General features: G+C 31.3%; 2 protein-coding genes across 5 annotated transcripts in view; one reads left to right on the top strand and one right to left on the bottom strand.

Moving 5' to 3' along the window:
* Positions 1-20,014, bottom strand: part of LOC115885079 (probable G-protein coupled receptor CG31760) — a 204,491-nt gene that overhangs the window by 49,492 nt on the left and 134,985 nt on the right. The window lies entirely within an intron of this gene.
* LOC115885081 (fumarylacetoacetate hydrolase domain-containing protein 2-like) lies at positions 1,739-15,661 on the top strand. The gene is made up of 6 exons (XM_030903853.1): positions 1,739-2,053; positions 7,425-7,589; positions 7,665-7,884; positions 9,162-9,300; positions 14,136-14,325; positions 15,389-15,661. Exons 2-6 carry the CDS (start codon positions 7,432-7,434, stop codon positions 15,537-15,539), a joined length of 858 nt encoding a protein of 285 aa, XP_030759713.1. The 5' UTR covers positions 1,739-2,053; positions 7,425-7,431; the 3' UTR covers positions 15,540-15,661.

The raw sequence follows: 20,014 nt of genomic DNA, 5'->3' as shown, positions 1-20,014 counted from the left end.
ATATCTAATAACAATAAAAATAAATAGCAAACCAAGACATGAGATTTTGCTACAGGTGTTCGACATATCAACCGTCTTCTGTTATGGACAGACGGGGCAGTTTTTGGACATTTCTCGCGGAATTCATTAACACAGTAGGGGTGTGATACCCTCTCATAACTGCTAAGTATTTCTAATTATTGTCTAGATTATACGGAAGAATAAGGAACCTTTATTCTTCCGCAAATATATCCATAGGATTAGATACGTGGGCACTAAATCAAGCGGCCCCAACGGCCTACGGCTGGGATCTTGGTTAGCTATTCAATTATTCTTGAAATTGGCTGCAAACATTTGCTGATAACTGCAGCATTCAGAGGCGGTGCGTCGTCTTGCTGGAAAAATATGTTTTCGAGTTCCATTAAGGACATATCATCAATAAGGGGTCCAAAGCCTACTAGTTAAAGGTGGCAAACTTAAAAATTCTGTATATCGAAGGGGATTATAACAAAATATTAAGTGTGCTATATTTCTGGAAAGGTAATTTTAAATTCTTTTCAGTTAATTAAAAATATAGAGAGTGTCTCAAATAAAAAATCAAATTTTCTGTTGATAACTCTTAAATTATTAATTTTAAAAAAATTATACTTAAACCATTAAATTCTACGTAAAAAGGTGCTTTGGAAATGTTTTCGTAGAAATACAAAATTTTCCATACAAAAAAGTTCCAGCGATTTGTTAAAAATGCACATTTTTGAAAAACACCCCGTAACTTCGAAACGGTAACAGATATTGATGTGCGGTTTTCACCATCATGTTTTTGATGAAAATTGAGCTCCAGACACCGATATTAGTTTTCGTCTATCTCCTATAGAAAAGGGTGTTTCCATTTAAAAGCGTCGAATTTGACCCACCCTGTACAGTCCCAATAAATATCAAACTGTTCTTTTTTGAAGTTTGAAAATACGATCAAATTTTGTTGCGCAGCAAGTACCCCAGAAGGGAAGGGCATAACGAAGATGTGACTCAAAAAGGGTATAATAGGCTATTCTAAAGATTGATAAGATAAGTTCCTTAGAAACTGATCTTAGCGCAAAACAGGCAGCGCTTAGTTTTTTTGATAAAGCTTCTTTGTTTTCTATACAAAAAAAACATGGGTACTGCTCTCAACAACGTTTATATTGCCTCAAGAAATTTTTCTTTAAAATTAATTAAAAACATTAAACCGTAAAATTATCGCGTGGGATGGTGTATGAATAATAAACTCCAAGAAAAAAATTATGAAAAACACGGTCAAAGGTTAGATTTTGTATTTTTTTTTTTCGTTAAATTTCAATGAAAAGCTCTGGCCCGAATAAAAGGTACACTTTGCCCTAAAGAAAGACACAAAAGCCGGTTGAATAAAATATTAAGTGAGTGTGAGTTTGCTCGAGTTTTTTCAGATTGTTTTCGAGCTTTAACACTTCTTTTTTCTAGTTGTTTTTCAGTTTTTATTTCTTATTTTGTACTTATCTCTTTTTTTAAACAGTTGTCGGTTAGTTTTGAAATTAGAAAAGTATTCATTATAGGCGTAACACACATATATGCAAATATAAAATCGATTATAAAAACAACATAGTAATAGAATAATCTAATATTATATTGCTGCATTTTGGTAAATAGCTTCTAATAACCTAAACTACAAGTTAAAGGTAATAAATTCATAAATTTCTGTCATGAAAATGTTCAGATACAACAGTAGATTATCAGTTATCATCACATGGTTATATTATATTGATACAGTTGACAAACAACATCTTCTTAGATAGTTTGTGTAATTATGTACTCATTATTGTTTTATTTATATTAAGAACGATTAGCTCGGGATCTATCTGCTGTGTCAAAGATCAACGATTTCTCTTTAGGTTATAATTACCAGTAAATAATTAAAAATTGATCTGCTTGCTTAGTTCAGGGATAAGATAGAGAAATTTGTTATTCTCCCGGGCAGAATTTATGTGATTTGCTAACTTTAAGTTGAATTGTGAATATTAGTGTGTACAGTGTTTTGCGCCCTAAGTAGTGAGATTAATAGGTAAGTCTTAAGGTTTTTACTAACTACTAATTTTCTACTAAATACGAATTATATAATATATTTAAAAAATATGGTTTTTGACTTTCATGTAACCTTCAGGCGTATTCCTATAGCATATTATTATGAGTTGTATGAGTACAAAAGAAAATGTTTTTAAAAAAGTTTAATAAAACTAAAATATTTCAAAAATTATTATGGTTTCGTAGCCGTACCCAACCAACTTCTATAATTTAAAAATTACCATATAAAGTCTGGCTTTCTATCCTCGAGAGACACTGGTAACTTTAGAACGCATAACTTTCATAGATGAATTTAGAAGATTAGTTTAAATTTAAAATTTTTTATTACCGAATTATTTTCAAACATATTTTAATAAGAGATTCTCAAATTTTGTATAATTGAAAAGAAAAACTTTAAAAAAGTTATTATTTTATTAAAGTTTACTCAAAATTAAACTTAAAAATGTAAACAAAGCTAGAATTCCGAAACCTTTACTTGTAAATAAACAACTGTAGTGTTGTCAAATTTAATTCGGAAAGTCAAATCACAATCTTGTTATGAAATTTTGATTCATAAGCCAACAAATAGTAAGAATAAACTTTTTTAAGAAATAAGTTAGCATTTTTCTGATTATACAGGGTGAGTCTCAAATAAGTGCGAATATTTTCAGGGCTGGTAGACCTCAATAAAAGAAACATATTTTCTCTTTACCGTTCTTCAAATAAATCCAAAATATCCGAGTTATTTTACTTTGAATATTATTTTTTTGCTAAAATTTTGAGAAACACTGGATCTATTCTGGGTTTTCTTTATTGTAAATTTAATCTGCTACCTATGTTGCCATATTATCAAAGAAATTATGGTTTTTAATTACAAACTAAAAAAAATTGAAAATTTAAAAAAAAATCCGAATTTTCCAAAAAAAAAATTCGAGAAAAAAACCTCATATTCATGTTTCTGGGATCGAAATATACTACCCCTAAAATATTTGCACTTATTAACTCACCCTGTATAAGTCGTTTGGTTAAATACCATAATTACTGTTTTGTATTAAACTTACTGTTTGTAAGTTTGTATTAAATACCATAATTACTGTTTTTGCCTTTTTTTAAACATAAAATGTAACTAATTTATATATAAAAGCTTTTCTAAAAGCTTAAGGACATTTTTAGATTTACCTAAAGAAACTTCTACTGTACCTTTATTCAGATCAAATGTGTGAAAAGCGTAGAATTAATGACTTTTAGCTCATTTTTTATTCTTTTGTGTGGCTGAGTTGGTAGATTTAACTTGAAATTTAACCCTAATATTGAAATGAGGCAACATTGGCTTTTATATTCGCTCCTAAAAATATATCTACATCTTTAAAATATATATATATATATATATATATATATATATATATATATATATATATATATATATATATATATATATATATATATATATATATATATAAAGAAAGAAATTACATAAATGAGCGAATAGAGCATTCTATGTGTATGACAACTTAAATTTTCGTCTATTATAAAACTATTATTAAACTCAATTTATTCTATATACGACTAACCACATTCACAAGGTAGCTGGTAGATGCACTGTTTCTCTTGTTTCTTCCGTGTGTAATTGTATTCCTCTTAAAAATTTCATATTATACGGGGTGTTGCATCGTCGAGCGGGACATAGGAAATCCCATGTAAATTTTAATGGGGTCAATTATTGGCTTCCCTAATTATTTTAGAGAATAATAATTCTATTTAAAAGGTGTCGGACATGTTTGCTGCTCTGTATCCGAATAGACCGATACCTGGAAAATCTATAATCGCAAGGAATATCCAGAGATTTGAGACCAAAGGTACCCTAATAAATAACTGCAGATGTGAAGCAAGGCAGGAACAAAGAGAAGATGCAAGAAATGATACCGACTTGGAAGTTTTATTGTGCGTGGAAGAGAACGATGGAAAGATCAGCACAAGAAAACTTGAGGATGAAATAGGAATAGATTACACTACAGCGTTTCGAATTTTGAAACGACATAAATACTATTCCTTGAAATATGAAAAGCACCAAGAGCCACGAGATGGGGACGAAATACGGCGGCAGGCGTTTTGTTTTGATATGATGGAAAGAGCAAACACGGATAGGGAATTTTTAAAAAACATATGTTTCACTGACGAATGCACGTTTACCTTAAATAATGAACCCAATGTTCAAAATTATCGATATTGGAACAAAGAAAACCAACACAGATTTGTCGAAACAAGAACGCAATATCCACAGAAAGTAAATGTTTGGGCAAATCTAGACGAGGTAAAAAATGCTATTTCTGTCGAATGCAATAGAATTTCAGTTTACCAACTAGCGAATGTAAGAAGAGAATTATATGATCGCCTGGGTTATTGTCTAGCAGTCGATGGAGGAATATTTGAACATCTTAAATCCTAAAGTTCTAACAATTTAATAGTACCTAAATTAATAAGTTATTGAATATTGTAATAATACTATAATTAACCTTGTAAATGATTACTTTATTTTACTTTAATTTGTATTAATTTGTATTTATAAATACATCTTTAAGATTTCCGATGTAGGAAAGAGTTTTCAATAATAATAAAGCACTAAATAGGTAAATTTCTGAAATGACAACTTCATTTGACAGTTATCTTTTACCTTGACTGGTGCTCATAAGTAAATACAGGGCAATAAGAAAGGAGAAATATTTAAAAAAGAAATCGGCGATAACTCGTAAACGAGCTAATCAAAAATATCTAAAGTTATTCTTTTGAATGTGGGTTTTAGTGCTCTTCAATAAACCTAAATAGAATTATTCTCTAAAATAACTAGGGAAGCCAATAATTGACCCCATTAAAATTTACATGGGATTTCCTATGTCCCGTCCGACGATGCAACATCCGGTATGTATGTAATATAATACAGCGAATATATGTAAAAACGCTAAAAAAATAAGAACACTTTAAATATAAAAAAAATGCCCACTTTTTAATTCTACATTTAAACGAAAAGTAATATAGAAAAAATAGAGATATATGTAGCATTCTAAATATTGTAATTTTGGCACCGATATAAAAATACCCTGTATAAAATAATGTAAATTTACCGTAGTGGTTTTATTTTGTTATCCTTGGTTTAGAAAAATATAGGTAAGTATTAATAAAGTTATATAATATTCACTCCACAGTTTTTAACCCCTTTACTGATATAGTGTTTTTAACCAAAGTTTTAGTAAATAAGAAATAGAATGGCAACACCGTATAGTGCTTCAGATAAAAATAATGCATAAAAATAAATCCAATTATGTACAGAAAAATAGGGGGTGCAATTTAAAAAACCTTGAAACTTTATAATAGGTAACTTTTTTGGGACACCCTGTATGGCAACATATATTTTTAGAAAAATGTCTATACCTATGTGGCGGATTCATCTCTCCAAAAAATCCTATATGGGTATTTCGCCATTGCAAGAAAATCTACAAAATAAAATAGTTATTTTTTTGTAATCACTTCTGCGTTAATCCCAAACGGAAACTACTTGTCAGAAATTAGGTTTACAGATATACAAATTTGCCTAATGAAAAAAAAATGCTTAACGTTCCGGAAAGTTTATCTCTTTCCGTCGTCGTAAACAAAAAAAATACAAAGAATAAAGAAAAAAACTATTTCAAATATTTAAATTCAACTATTCGAGAACACTTTAGTTTTTTAAAACAGATAAGTCTACAAAAACCGTTGACGTTCTGTTAAAGTGACATTATATCAAGTTAAACTTCAAAATTAATAATTACTACCTAATAACAATTACTTAATAAGGTAAAACCAAAAAGCCCCAAACTTTCTGTATGATTATTTTTAATTTTTACGTACGTTATGTTTATTTATGTTATGTTCCTTAAAATCAAAAAAGCGATTGCCATTCTTTACTAACATCTACAGATGCATTGTATCAAAAAAGCCTTTTATTTTTCCTTTAGAGGCTATCGCTTCTTTCATTATAATTTACCATGCAACATCTGTATTGTAGTGTAACAACCCAAATTCGTCAACAAAGTTGAAGAGGTAATATTTTGGCCAACTGTATAAGAGAAATTTAAATGAAAGAAAGGAACCTACGTTGTGTTAAATATATATTTATTGTGATTACCTCGAATGCGCCTCGACAAAGCAATATTTTGGGAAATTTGAGGAGAATAGGTTATGTAAATAAAACGCTAAATTTGTAAATAGCCCTACTTATTTTATTAAATGAAATGAATGGAGTGCCGTACTCTGCCTGGAATTCACATGTAAAAGAGCACGGCAGAGAAAACCATGATCACTATTCCAGAGAATCTAACTATGCTGTCCTGAACTTTAATAAAAGAGAAATAATAATATAGAAACTGTCCTCATACCTAGGTTTATAGTTTAATACATTCAAAACATGCCACATTTATATCGTTCAAAACTGAAGAGGTTTTTGTTAGTTTAACGGGTCCCCACCCGTAGGTACGAAGTCCCTTGTTGCGGAATCGACGCTAAAGTTGAAGGTTTGGCGCCAATATTTTATAATTTAATAAATTTTAAGTTATTCTATGAATTATTTTATTTATTGTTTTTGTTTGCCCTTTTGCGAGCTAAGATATTCGCCCATGCAAGGTCGAAAATTGTTAGTACACCCTACAAGGCTCTTATTCTCACAAACCACAAACATCGGCTCGAAGGAACAGTAAACGATTTTATTTAGATTACTTTTAAACTGAAATTATTTACAGCATAAATAGATTCCATTAAATGCATACACATGTTATATATATTGTCTTTGTCAGATCAAATGAATAATGAAAAAGCTTTAGAACAGAATTACAACAAGAAAACAAAATAATATGATTTAGTTAACATTAGTTAAATAATGAGAAAACATTTACTTTACCTTTAATAACATTCTTCGTCACAGAACTCAAGAACCAAAATAAAATCAATGCGTCTCGAATGGTAGTCTAGAAGCTATTATCTAACAAATATCACCTCTGTTCGTCGCCTGGTTTCCCTCTTCCTAGTTTGTGAATAATATTTTTAAAAATCAATAATTTTGTTTATGTATACAGAGTGTCTTAAAAATGAATGTATTCAATTTAAATAAATATGTCTATTTTTAAATAGGCGGTTCATCTCAGTATAGTACTTTTTTTGTCATATTTTTGTTGTATGTTTTTTGTAATTAATTTTATTATTTTTACAAAATTCGAATTATTCGCGATCCCAAACAAATTCCAGATTATAATCGAGTTACTAGTTCAATAAATGAGAGGTATTGTTCGAAATTAGTTCTATTTTCAGCTGAATTACACAAATTCTATCCCCTTTGTCATTTCCAGGCTCAAAATGAAGCTGGTTCAATTCATGATGACCACTGGAAAAATAAAACTGGGAGTAGTGAATGGAGAGAAAGTAATCGATTTAAATTCTTACGCGAACTGGATTCCGAACGATTTGATTAAGTTTCTTCACGAGCACGACTACGCTTTCGAAAAACTTAAGGAGTAAGTATAAGCTTTCCTCTCTTCAATAAACGATATTATAAAATACAGTCAATACATTTTCTTTAATTATTGTAGAATAGCCTTGGATCCACGTAATCAGTCATATCCATTGAATAAAGTTCATTTGATGCCTCCGATCAAGAAACCAGACAAAATTCTTGGTATAGGTCTGAATTATACCGATTACTGCGAAGAAAATAAGATACCTTACCCGAAAGAACCAATAGTTTTTAGCAAATTTGCCTCAACTATCATCGGGCCTTTTGATAAAATCCAACATCCTTCTTGTAGTCAGGTAATATTGAAGTATTATGTAATTAACTTGATGTAAATATTATCACAGATTAGGTATACAGTACGTCTGTCCGTTCTGTAGCTACGGGGTATCCGTGAGAGGGGAAACGATATTCTCTCGATGTTTTTCGTAAAAAAATAGACGACGCGTCCCATCAATAAAAATTCAACAAATTTGTAAGTAGCTAATAAAATAAGTGGGCGGAGCGATTTGCTGTGACGCACTCGTCAAATCGACGTAAAAAATATATTGCTGTTTATTTAAATGTTTTTTGATAAAAATCTTATCCCTAATTCGTGGTACGAAAATTGTTTTTTATGACGATGTGCAAACGAGTAAAATTTCCTGTGCGCAAAAATAAACTGGCGTAAAATGACAATAAACAGCGTAATAGAGAGATATCGCTAAACCGAATAGCGTGCATGGACGTTAATAAGGCCAGGTGTTATTTCCTTTACGTGAGGTGGTATTAACTCTCTTCATTTATAGTTATCGGATCGGAAAGAATTCTGTTCGCGTCGCGTCCGCTATTTAAACTTAACCTAACTTTGAATTTAAAACTTTGAAATTGTTTTGTTTACTAGGTATTTTAAAACTAAAGGGCTAAAGTGCTTATTTCCAGTGCTTTATTGTTCAACGTCTTCCAGTGGGTTTAGGGCAACAAGCAACAAATTCTCTTAGAAGGGCTAAGTCGTCATCTGCTGTAAACCTAAGCCTCTTTATAGGTTCTTTAATATTGGAAGAGGTGGAATCCATATTTTGGGCCATATTTATTTAATTAAAACTAATCCCAGCTACTTAAACATCAAATTATCTAATAAAACTAAAGCAATAATTCAAAACAATTCACATAACCTAAAATAAAAGATCTCGCCGGCCGGCCCCGGTTGTCAAATACCCGCACATGCCCATTTAAGCAATTTTTAAGCGTTATTTAGAAATAGCGCTTGGTGTAATTGATCCGCAAATTACGTCAGGCGGTAACGTTATTAGCGGGTGTTGCATTAAAAATTGACTCGCGCATATCGTAACCATGATAAGGTACGCGTAAATACTGCATGACGCTATTCGGTTTTCCGATATCTCTCTAATAACTGTGCCGGTCAGGCGCTGTGCACAATTTTAGAGGTCATAAGTGGGCGTGCTATGTGCGCAAACTAGTAACCTAACTAGTGCCCGATTCCGAAAATTGGAACCACGAAAAACAATAAGGAAAAAATAAAGTTTATAATCTGTATAATCTGTGATATTATTTTCTATAATTCTATTGTTTTAAGGCTGTGGATTGGGAAGTTGAATTAGTGGTAATTATGGGTAGAGTTACAAGAAATATCAAAGCAGCTGATGCTTTTGACTATATATTTGGATACTCAGCCACTCAGGATCTTACTGCCAAAGACTGGATGACCAGAAATGGTAAATAATCATTGCATCATTGCTTATATTTAATATAAAGACCAAATCAGACTTGACTGGTCTCTATTCAATAATTTTCAATAGGAAAGAGATAATGGCGAGCCCTATTTTCCATTAACCGATATTAATAACCGATTCTACACTCACCGGCAAAAAAAACGGCTACTAAAAACTAGTCCCAATTTCAAAGTTGGATTTCTCGCAAACCACTCATTAGATTTTGATGATTTTTTTTTAAATTGTAAATTAATTCCTTCTTAACGGATGCTGCGTCAGCAATTTTCATTCCGAATTTATTTTGAGCATATACAGGATACAGGGCACAATAATAAGACGAAGTTTTTTGCCCAAATTTTGTAGCAGCTGCAGTAGCTATTGCTAAATCAAATCACATTGTAGCCTGATCTTTTGTGAGCATTTTGTATTTTTAATCACGACATTATCTCTGTTTGTATTGGAGATACGCTGCTTTAAAACAAACGCCTCGAAAAAAGTTTTAAAAACAAATCAAACATCAAAACGTAGGTAAATTTAACCTGAAAACTAACTAAAACATGAAATTAAAAAAAGGTAAAGAAATTTTAAGATTCCAGGCATCCTGGACTGTTGTTCAAAATATACCCAGGGTATCGGTGACATAACGTTGACTTCGGCCATCCTCAATTAAAGCCACAATACGAGCAACATCCATTACAGACATAGATAAAAGAAAATAATCTACTATTAAGATAGATATGAAACTTAATAGTAAAATTTTGGGTCAAAGCGCCACTCCGTGTCTTTAGTGGAGACTACGTTTAACCCAGCGCCTTCGCCTTTTCTGCTGTAAATGTTTTTCATGTTTATATTTGAATTCAAAGGATTTATTTTTAAAGTTACACTGATATATTAGTATATCAGAGTAACTTTAATAAAACATAAGAATATATATATTTTACAATTTATTTTTTTATTTATTTTACAGAGTTTCATGTAAATGATCGATCGTCGTTTCATGTAAATAAAAGTCGACTGGCTGTCTAATGAATAGACCGAGATTTATACATTTTAAAGCGAACGAAAAAAAATCAAACAACGAATACATACCATATATTTTTCTTTTATCTAAGATACATACCTTATCGTATTTTGGAAACACGTACATTTTTGCAGTTTTGTTAGTTTCTTTGCAAGATGCAACACAACAAGAAAACACCATTTTAACAGTTAATAAATAATAAAACTATTTCTGACTATGATATTTAAAATTTAGATAGATAGAAAATTAAAAAACAAACGAGTATTTGCAAACGCAGGCCCAAATTCAATAAAAATCAAAAATTTTTCCTGCGAAAATCAGGCTTTTTCACTGAAAAGGTATTTTTTGATTTATCAGCAGTCATTGTCAAGTTGACAATATACAGGGTATTTTCGAATTAGTCTAAAAAATTATGGTGTGATTCCTCATGTGTTCTTAAAACAATTTTTATATAACCATTGGGTCTAAAGTACTTCCTTTCTGATCTACAGGGTGTTAAAAATTAAAAAAAACGATTTTGCTTAACATAAATGGTACACCACTGCTTTTTTAAAGAAAATATATTTTTTTTCTTGACTGGCCATCCTTTTTTCAACAATAAAATTGATCTTTTGAGTTTTCTTGTTCATCAAACGGTTGTCGAGAAAAAATAAATATACTTATTAAGAGCCCGCCTTAATTCGTTTTCTAACGATTTTTTATTTTTTAGATTAATTAGGAAACACCCTGTATATGTATATCACAGGCAACCAAATAAACTAGTAAACTCTAAAAATTATTTTTCCTATCACTAGCGACATACCGTGTTTTTAGTGTGTACTAAATTATTTTATCAAAATTTCACCATATAAGTTTCCAGGCAATGATTACAGATATCATTTTTTAATTCGACAACCGATTTTGTCATATGGCAAATACTCAAAAATCCGTTTTCGCCTATGTCGCCTTGATTATTTACACATAACATTTTCTGCCTGCGAACCATTTTTCCGAGACGTTCGTTTTAAAACAGCATATCTCCAATACAAAAAGAGATAATGTGATGATTAAAAAAATAAAATGCTCACAAAAGAACGTGTGTTAAGTTAGCACAACCACTTTAAAAAAAATCTTTGAAACCATGTGGAATAATTGCCGTAAATTAGTCGTAAATTTGCCGTGAAAACGAAAAATTTGCCGCTCTTCGCTAAGTATGTTAAATCGATGGTTGTGCTAAGTTAATATTAAGTTAGCACAACCACCATTGGAAATCAGTGAAAGAACATAGTTAGGAATTTTATAGTATAGCAGGAATTTGCCGTTTTTTGCCGTTCTTAGATACAATTAAAAAAAATATCCTCCGATCATTCTCTATCCCCCTGCAACAAAAAATGTAATAGCGTCAAGGTCATATATTAAGTTAGCACAACCATTCCAGTAAACGTTAAGTAAAATGTCTGAAATTAGGTGGAATAATTGCCGTAAATTAGCCGTAAATACACCATGCAAACGAAAAATTTGCCGCTCTATTATTTGTTTACAAAATCGATAATTAACGTAAACAATAACGTTAAATTAGCGCGATTTTTCTTAAAATTCACTAAATGGGATCAATAATAACTTTTTAGTACAAAAGGAATATACCGTAAATAAGCCGTGAAATCGAAAAATTTGCCGCTCTATTATTTCTTTATAAAATCTACAGGGTGATTCAGGCTTCCGAAAAACCTCTATGTTAGGTTTTTGGTTTGAGAATTTAATTTCATTTTTTTATATAATATGGGGGCAATGGTAACGCACATTTTGAAAATATTTTTGTCAGCATACAGGGTGATTCAAACATATTTTCAAACCAAAGTTGTCTCTTTTTAAATGGGATACTATATATTTTTTTAGCTCAGTGGATTTGCCACTAAATTTCTGTTTCAAAATACCCCAATTTCATATACTCTACCTAACGGTTTTTGAAATATAACCGTTTTTTAATTAAATTTATTGCTTATTTAAAGTTCTCTAAAAATTCTAAATTCGAAGAATTAAAAAAAAATTAACAGGAAGTACTGAATAATAGTGTCTTCTTCAAAATTCGGTCTTCCAGAATTTGCAATCTTGTTTGATATATACAAGGTGAGTCAAAACTAAATGTTGTATTTTCATCTACTATTTTAAATGGAACACCCTGTATTTTGTGTCATAATAGAAATAAAAGAGCGGCAATTTTTTTGATTTCACGGCTTGTTTACGGCATATTCCTGTTGTACTATAAAATAACTATAATATATATGTTCTTTCACTGATTTCCAATGGTAGTTGTGCTAACTTAATATGAACTTAGCACAACCATCGATTTAACATACTTAGCGAAGAGCGGCAAATTTTTCGTTTTCACGGCAAAATTACGGCTAATTTACGGCAATTATTCCACATAGTTTCATACATTTTTTTAAAGTGGTTGTGCTAACTTAACACACGCGAATAAAATGTCTGAAATTAGGTGGAAAAATTGCCGTAAATTAGCCGTTAATACACCATGCAATCGAAAAATTTGCCGCTCTATTATTTGTTTATAAAATCGGTATTTTTTTAATTAACGTAATCGATAACGTTAAATTAGCGCGATTTTTCTTAAAATTGACTAAATGGTATCAATAATGACTTTATAGTACAACAGGAATATGCCGTAAACAAGCCGTGAAATCAAAAAAATTGCCGCTCTTTTATTTCGATTATGACACCAAATAGAGGGTGTTCCATTTAAAATAGTAGATGAAAATACAACATTTAGTTTTGACTCACCTTGTATATATCAAACAAGATTGCAAATTCTGGTAGACCGAATTTTGGAGAAGACACTATTATTTCAGTACTTCCTGTTAATTTTTTTTTAATTCTTCGAATTTAGAATTTTTAGAGAACTTTAAATAAGCAATAAATTTAGTTAAAAAACGGTTATATTTAAAAAACCATTAGGTATAGTACATGAAATTGGGGTATTTTGAAACAGAAATTTAGTTTCAAATCCACTGAGCTAAAAAAATATATAGTATCCCATTTAAAAATATACAACTTTGGTTCGAAAATATGTTTGAATCACCCTGTATGCTGACAAAAATATTTTCAAAATGTGCGTTACCATTGCCCCCATATTATATAAAAATGAAATGAAATTCACAAACCAAAAACCTAACATAGAGCTTTTTTGGAAGCCTGAATCACCCTGTAGACATTATGAAGAAATAATAGAGCGGCAAAATTTTGCACGCTCTATTATTTCTGTACGAGGATATTTCTTTTAATTACTAAGAACGGCAAAAAAACGGCAAATTCCTGCTATACTATAAAATTCCTAACTATGTTCTTTCACTAATTACCAATGGTGGTTGTGCTAACTTAATATTAACTTAGTACAACCATCGATTTAACATACTTAGCGAAAAGCGGCAAATTTTTCGTTTTCACGGCAAATTTACGGCTAATTTACGGCAATTATTCCACATAGTTCCATACATTTTTTTTAAAGTGGTTGTGCTAACTTAACACGTCACAAAAGATGAGGCTACAATGTGATTTAATTTAGCAATAGCTACTACCGCTGCTGCACCCTACGGGGGGTTACAATGTTCGGGCAAAAAACTTCATCTTATTGTTGTGCCCTGTATATGCTCAACATAAATTCGGAATAAAAATTTGTGACGTAGCATCCGTTAAAAAGGAATTAATTTACAATTTAAAAAAAAATCATCAAAATCTAATGAGTGGTTCGCGAGAAATCCAACTTTGAAATTGGGTCTAGTTTTTAGTGGATTTTTTTGCCGGTGAATTTATATTAATATTCTAGGTGGACAGTTCCTATTATGCAAAAACATGGATCACTTTTGTCCATTGGGCCCTTACATTGTCACCAAAGACGAAATCAAGAATCCACACGACATCAACATCAAAACCTGGGTGAATGGCAACTTGAAACAAAGCGGAAACACCAAAAATCTCATTTTCAAAATCGACAAGCTTATTGAACACCTTTCCAGGTATTGGATTGTTTATAAAATAAGTTAGGTTTTGGTATCGAATCCAATTTACTTAAGTATCTGCTTTGAAAGAAGGCTGGTATCTTTTCTGTTTAAGTACAAATTACTTACTGAACATCAATTTGGATTTCTAAGCAACAAGTCCACAAATGACGCTATGTTTTCCCTCCTTAATCAAGTTTACTTCAACCTATATAACCATCATTCTACAGTAACGATTTTCTGTGATTTTTCTAATGCGTTCGACTGTGTATCTCATAAGATCCTAATTAATAAACAGCAGCACTATGGGTTCAGGGGAACATCTGTCGAATGGTTTAAGTCGTATCTGAGCAACAGAAGTCAACTTGTGAGGGTCGATACCACGTTGTCTTCTAGCAAGCCAATAGAATGTGGAGTACCTCAAGGCTCAATACTAGGCCCTATTTTGTTTCTTCTTTTTATTAACAACATTGCTAACATAAATATCAGTGGAAAAATATGTCTTTTTGCGGACGACACTAGCTTCACTTGGAGCAACAAGGACAAGGACGGCACTTCATAGGATTATATCAAATGACTTAATCACTATTAAATCTTGGTGCGATTCGAACCTCCTGAGTCTCAACATTTCTAAAACTAAAGCTTTGTCGTATAAAAAATCGCTGCAGCCTTTTGTACTTAACAACACCACCATTGACGTCGTAAAATCTGTAAAATTCTTAGGGTTTGTTGTAGACAATTCTCTAAAATGGGACATGCATATCGGCGCTTTTCTAAGGAGCTTAACTTGCCAGTGGCTAGAACTGTTTATTATGCACTTTTTGAGTCGCGCCTCAGATATGCCCTTCCATTCTGGGGTACGTGTTGTGCGACTCAATTTGACCGCATTTTCAAGCTCCAGAAGAGAGCTGTTCGATATTCACTGGCATGTAAATGATCTTAGATCTACAGGCTGGTCATAAATAGACTGTGACTTAAATTCTAGTGAACTTTTTGTTTCCTCTAATGTCAGGAAGTTATTTTGTTTAAATAAAACATACTTTACTAACTTCAAACTAAGTACTCTTTGTTTTATTTTCAGTGTGATGACGTTATTGCCAGGTGACGTCATATGTACAGGTACCCCTGCTGGAGTGGGATCGACAAGGAATCCTCCAGAATTTTTGAAACGTGGTGATGTACTGGAAACTGAAGTGGAAGGTATTGGCAGACTACGAAACGTTGTATTTTAAGTATATGAATCGTCTGTTTAAATAGATATAAGTATATTATAGATAATTTTAAAAATGTAAATAATGTATAATTTGTGGCTAAAAATATCATGATGCTAGTAAATTTATTTTTAAATTTTGAATATATTAATTTATTTATCTCCATTAGAAATATATATTTTTTAACAAATTTAATATCTAGGAGTATCTATCCACATTTATTGCGCGTGCTTCAATAAATCAAAGAACAATCAGACATACAGATTGTAAACTGGACAGTTACTTATAGGGGAACACAATGGCAACACTGCCTATTGAGAATGCATGCACTTTATAGGGTTTTACTCATAGACTTAAAATAAAATATAGACTACACTATTTACATCTCAACGCGGACAAACAACCTTTTTTGTACACATGTTTACTTCTGGGTACAGTCGACCGAGCCTTCCTCATCCAGCCTATGTTGTCACGTCTTTAATATTATCAATATTTTTTTTCTTGTTATACACATATATTGATATATTAATACTACAGTTTAATAAAGTAGGTTTTAATATTCCATAGATGTATTAAATAGTCCTTATACTACTAAATTATAAGTCGGATACTGTTTAATAAGGATAAGTTCTTTACAATATGACAACACCGATTAGAGGCGAGGAGCCTATTCATTCATTTATTACCTTGTAGTACGTGTCGCACGTGTGCGGTAAAGCTTTGTTGCCCGCTCTCTCCCGGCTGTATTAACGCATTTTTCTTAGCTTGTAGTCCTTAAGTGTTTATTTTATTGACTTTTCTGTTCAAAAACTATAAAATATGGTTCGCCAGTGCCAAATTGCAAGAAATTTGACTTAAATAATCCATTTAAGTCTTGAAACGACTTTTGACCGGTAGGCAACTCTCAATTTACCCATTGGCAGTCAGTGGCGTTGTTGTAGAAAGGCGCTTATTTAGATAATATTTTAGTAAAATGTAAAATCTGAATTTTTTCTTTTACATTACATTATTTCCTTACTTACATTGTAACAAAATCATAATTATAACCCTGTTAATAATTAATAATGTTTTTATTAAAAATATTCCGGTTTATTCTAAAATTATCTTCAGAATCTAAAATAACATACAAGAATTTTAAAATGATATTACATTATGAAACAATATTTTTAATATACCGGGTCGTCTCAAAAAGTGGCTCAACCCTATAACTTTTAATTTTTCAGATAAAAAAACAGATTTGTATGCTAGTAGGTATATGACATAAATTAGGATTTATTGACGAATTCAATTGTTTTTGGTCTCTTCCTGTTTCACCGAAATGATTACATCTTTTGATTTTTAAAGGCACAAAAATGACACTCTGAATAGAATGACATATCATATGTCAACTTTTGATATTGTCGCTTAAAAACATATCCTATTTTAAATTTCAATCCAGTTTTTTTCAATCCACTAAGTTTTAATCAAGGAGCCTTGGAAAAATAGTTTTGATCGTCTAATAGGTTTCGTGTCTTGTCTAGGCCGGTTAAAAGATGTACAAATCGTATTTTTAATCATACATATGTCAATTTTTTCAAATGGAACAAGGGTGACTCATTAGCATATTTGGAAAAAGCATTTTTTATGAATATATTGATACCACACACTTGGTATTTCGAGTCAAATTGTCGTTATGAACCGCGTGTTACAATTACAATTAAACCATATGCGAAAATGTCAAAAGTTGACATATGATATGTCATTCTATTCAGAGTGTCATTTTCTATCGAATAAAGTAGAAATATACCGGGGTGCCGTTTAAAAATTAAAAGTTATAGTCATTTCCGGTTAAAAAGGAAGTGACCAAAAACAATTGAATGCGTCAATCAATCCTAATTTATTTCATATACTAACATACTAAATCTTGTTTTTTTATTTGAAAATATAAAAAAATTATGGGGGATGAGCCACTTTTGAGACGCACCTGGTATAATAAAGACAGTACCGAGTTAAATAAATGTAGTTTTTATTTTATCACCTTCCTTGCTTTAATGGAACAGATTTATGTTTTCTCTAATTTACATAATAAGACATCACTTAACCAGAAACAAAATTACAACAATCATATTTTTTTTTCTCTCCCTGTCGCCGATTCTATTATATCTGTGGAATAGATCCTGTTTTGATTAATATTAGGGGTTGTAAATGTTTGACTAAAATTAATAATTTATTATTAATTTCAAAAATTACCTAATTTCAATTATAAAATTTCTTCTATAACGTGTATTTTATTATTTTTATCCTTTTTGGACTCTAAATTGTTTTTTCTAAACTTATATTTAAAAAACCTGTCCTAAATCTTAATAAAATATAAAAAAGTTTAAATACGATATATTTTTAATTTAATTATAGCTTCATTAAAATAAAAAAATTACCCGGCTATGATACGGAGAGTTCAGGTGTACTTGAGAAACGAAAGTTTGTGTTGTGTTTCTCGGCAGAGTCGTCAGGGAACGACCGTTACGACAGAGACAACCTATCTATCGCTCGTGTCGCACTCGTTATAACCTAAAACAATAACACAACAATAACAAGACAGTGTCTGACCGCATGTTCCAGCTATTTATGAATGAGATGCTCAGTCTATATTTTATTTTAAGTCTATGGTTTTACTCGTTCCGTCGCGTCGTCTGTCGACGAGCGGGCCTAGGTTGCCATATTTCAACCATAAAGCTCTTGCCGCGAGTAATAAACAAATTAACAACCTGTATACACTTATATACAGAGTGGTCCGAACTGTATTCCGGAAACTTCGGCAGCATATTCTGCAGATAAAAATATGTTAAAACGTTCTATAAATGTATGTCCTAAAATGCTTAGTATCGGAGATACAGGGTGTAAAAGTTTCATTTTTATTTCGATTTTTTCCAAATAATTTATGAAGTAACGTAAATATTTGGATGAATTTGTTTTTACTCTTCAGATTACAGTTGAGGATTGGAACCTTTGGTGTTACACAGCAAAAAAAACACTAAATCACCACAATACACCAAAACACTTTTACTTTTACACTGGACGCGCGTTTCGCTAACCATGTTAGCATCATCAGCAGATGATTATAAACTAAAGTACAATCTACAAGTTGAGCGTTTATATACTCGCCCAGTGGGCACCGAGTGGGCGTGGCAAAATCTAGCCAACCAAGTCAGAGCCCACTGAGCGTAACAGTTAGATTTCCGCCACTAGAGTAGTAGGAACAAAGAACTTGAAGGAATTGGACCGTTGTCTCTGTTCATACTTTACGTTTATTAATTCTGATGCTTTCATATGCATTTAGTTGCCTGTAATCTGAGACTTGTTTAATTAATTTTAAATTATTAAGATCTATGCAATGTTCTTTATCAACAATATGTTCGGCAACGCAAGATTTATTCGGTCTACCATCTCTTATCTGAGCTAAATGTTCTTTAAATCTAGTTAATATTGATCTTCTAGTTTGCCCAACATATTTCTGATTACAATCTTTACAAGAAACTTCATAAATACCCGATCTTTCCAGTGGAGGTTTTTTCCTTTGGATTACCTAATAATTGTTGTAATTTATTATTCTCACTATACACAAGTTTATAATTGACATTCTTAAAAATTCCTTTTAGACCACGAGATAACTCTCTATCAAACGGTATCGAAAATATTTAGACGTATCTTTCTCCACTTGAAAAGTCGAATTTTCAGAAATCATTAACCTATACCTATGTTTTCTAATTAATTTATCAACTAGTGAAGGAGAATATCCATTACACTCAGCTACATTCCTAATGTAATCTCTTTCTATTTCATATCTTTCGTTGGAAAGTGGGAAACTAAGTAATCTATGAACTAAGAAATTTAAACTAGCCATTTTATGTTCAACACTATGATGTGATTCATTAGGAATATATCTGCGTATGGTCGTATTTTTCCTATAGATATCAAATTCCAGGCAATTATTAGCATTTCTAATAACTAATACATCTAGAAATGGTAATCTGTCGTTGTTCTCAATTTCATGGGCGAGTATATAAACGCTCAACTTGTAGATTATACTTTAGTTTATAATCATCTGCTGATGATGCTAACATGGTTAGCGAAACGCGCGTCCAGTGTAAAAGTAAAAGTGTTTTGGTGTATTATGGTGATTTAGTGTTTTTATTTTGCTGTGTAACACCAAAGGTTCCAACCCTCAACTGTAATCTTCGATGGCTTCACGGTCAACGGAACTGAATCTTTATCGTAAGTTTAGTACTAAGATTAAGTTATTAGGAGCAGATATTTGGTTTCTTAAATCATGCAAAGCCAATTCAGTTTATCCTAGTTTTATTAAAGTTGATATTCCAAAAAGTAACGTTAGTGATAAGGTAGAGAAAATTGCAAAACAAAAATGGCTTGATTTAGAAATCAAATTTGTGTATAGTAAACGAAGTAGGCTTGAAATTGAAGCCTATGGACTTTACAAAAAACTTACTTATAAGCTAACT

This window comes from Sitophilus oryzae, unplaced genomic scaffold (assembly GCF_002938485.1).
Source record: "Sitophilus oryzae breed Bouriz unplaced genomic scaffold, Soryzae_2.0 scaffold_360_pilon_pilon, whole genome shotgun sequence".
Classification (NCBI taxonomy): Eukaryota; Metazoa; Arthropoda; class Insecta; order Coleoptera; family Curculionidae; genus Sitophilus; species Sitophilus oryzae.
Note: the sequence above shows the minus strand (reverse complement) of the source record. Positions and strands in the feature narration are given on the sequence as shown.

Excerpts from the sequence above, each read along its gene's own strand:
- LOC115885081 (XM_030903853.1), top strand. The coding sequence starts at position 7,432 with ATGAAGCTGGTTCAATTCATGATGACCACTGGAAAAATAAAACTGGGA. Across the intron at positions 7,590-7,664 it reads GCTTTCGAAAAACTTAAGGA|AATAGCCTTGGATCCACGTA; the intron begins GTAAGTATAAGC and ends TAATTATTGTAG. Across the intron at positions 9,301-14,135 it reads AGACTGGATGACCAGAAATG|GTGGACAGTTCCTATTATGC; the intron begins GTAAATAATCAT and ends TTAATATTCTAG.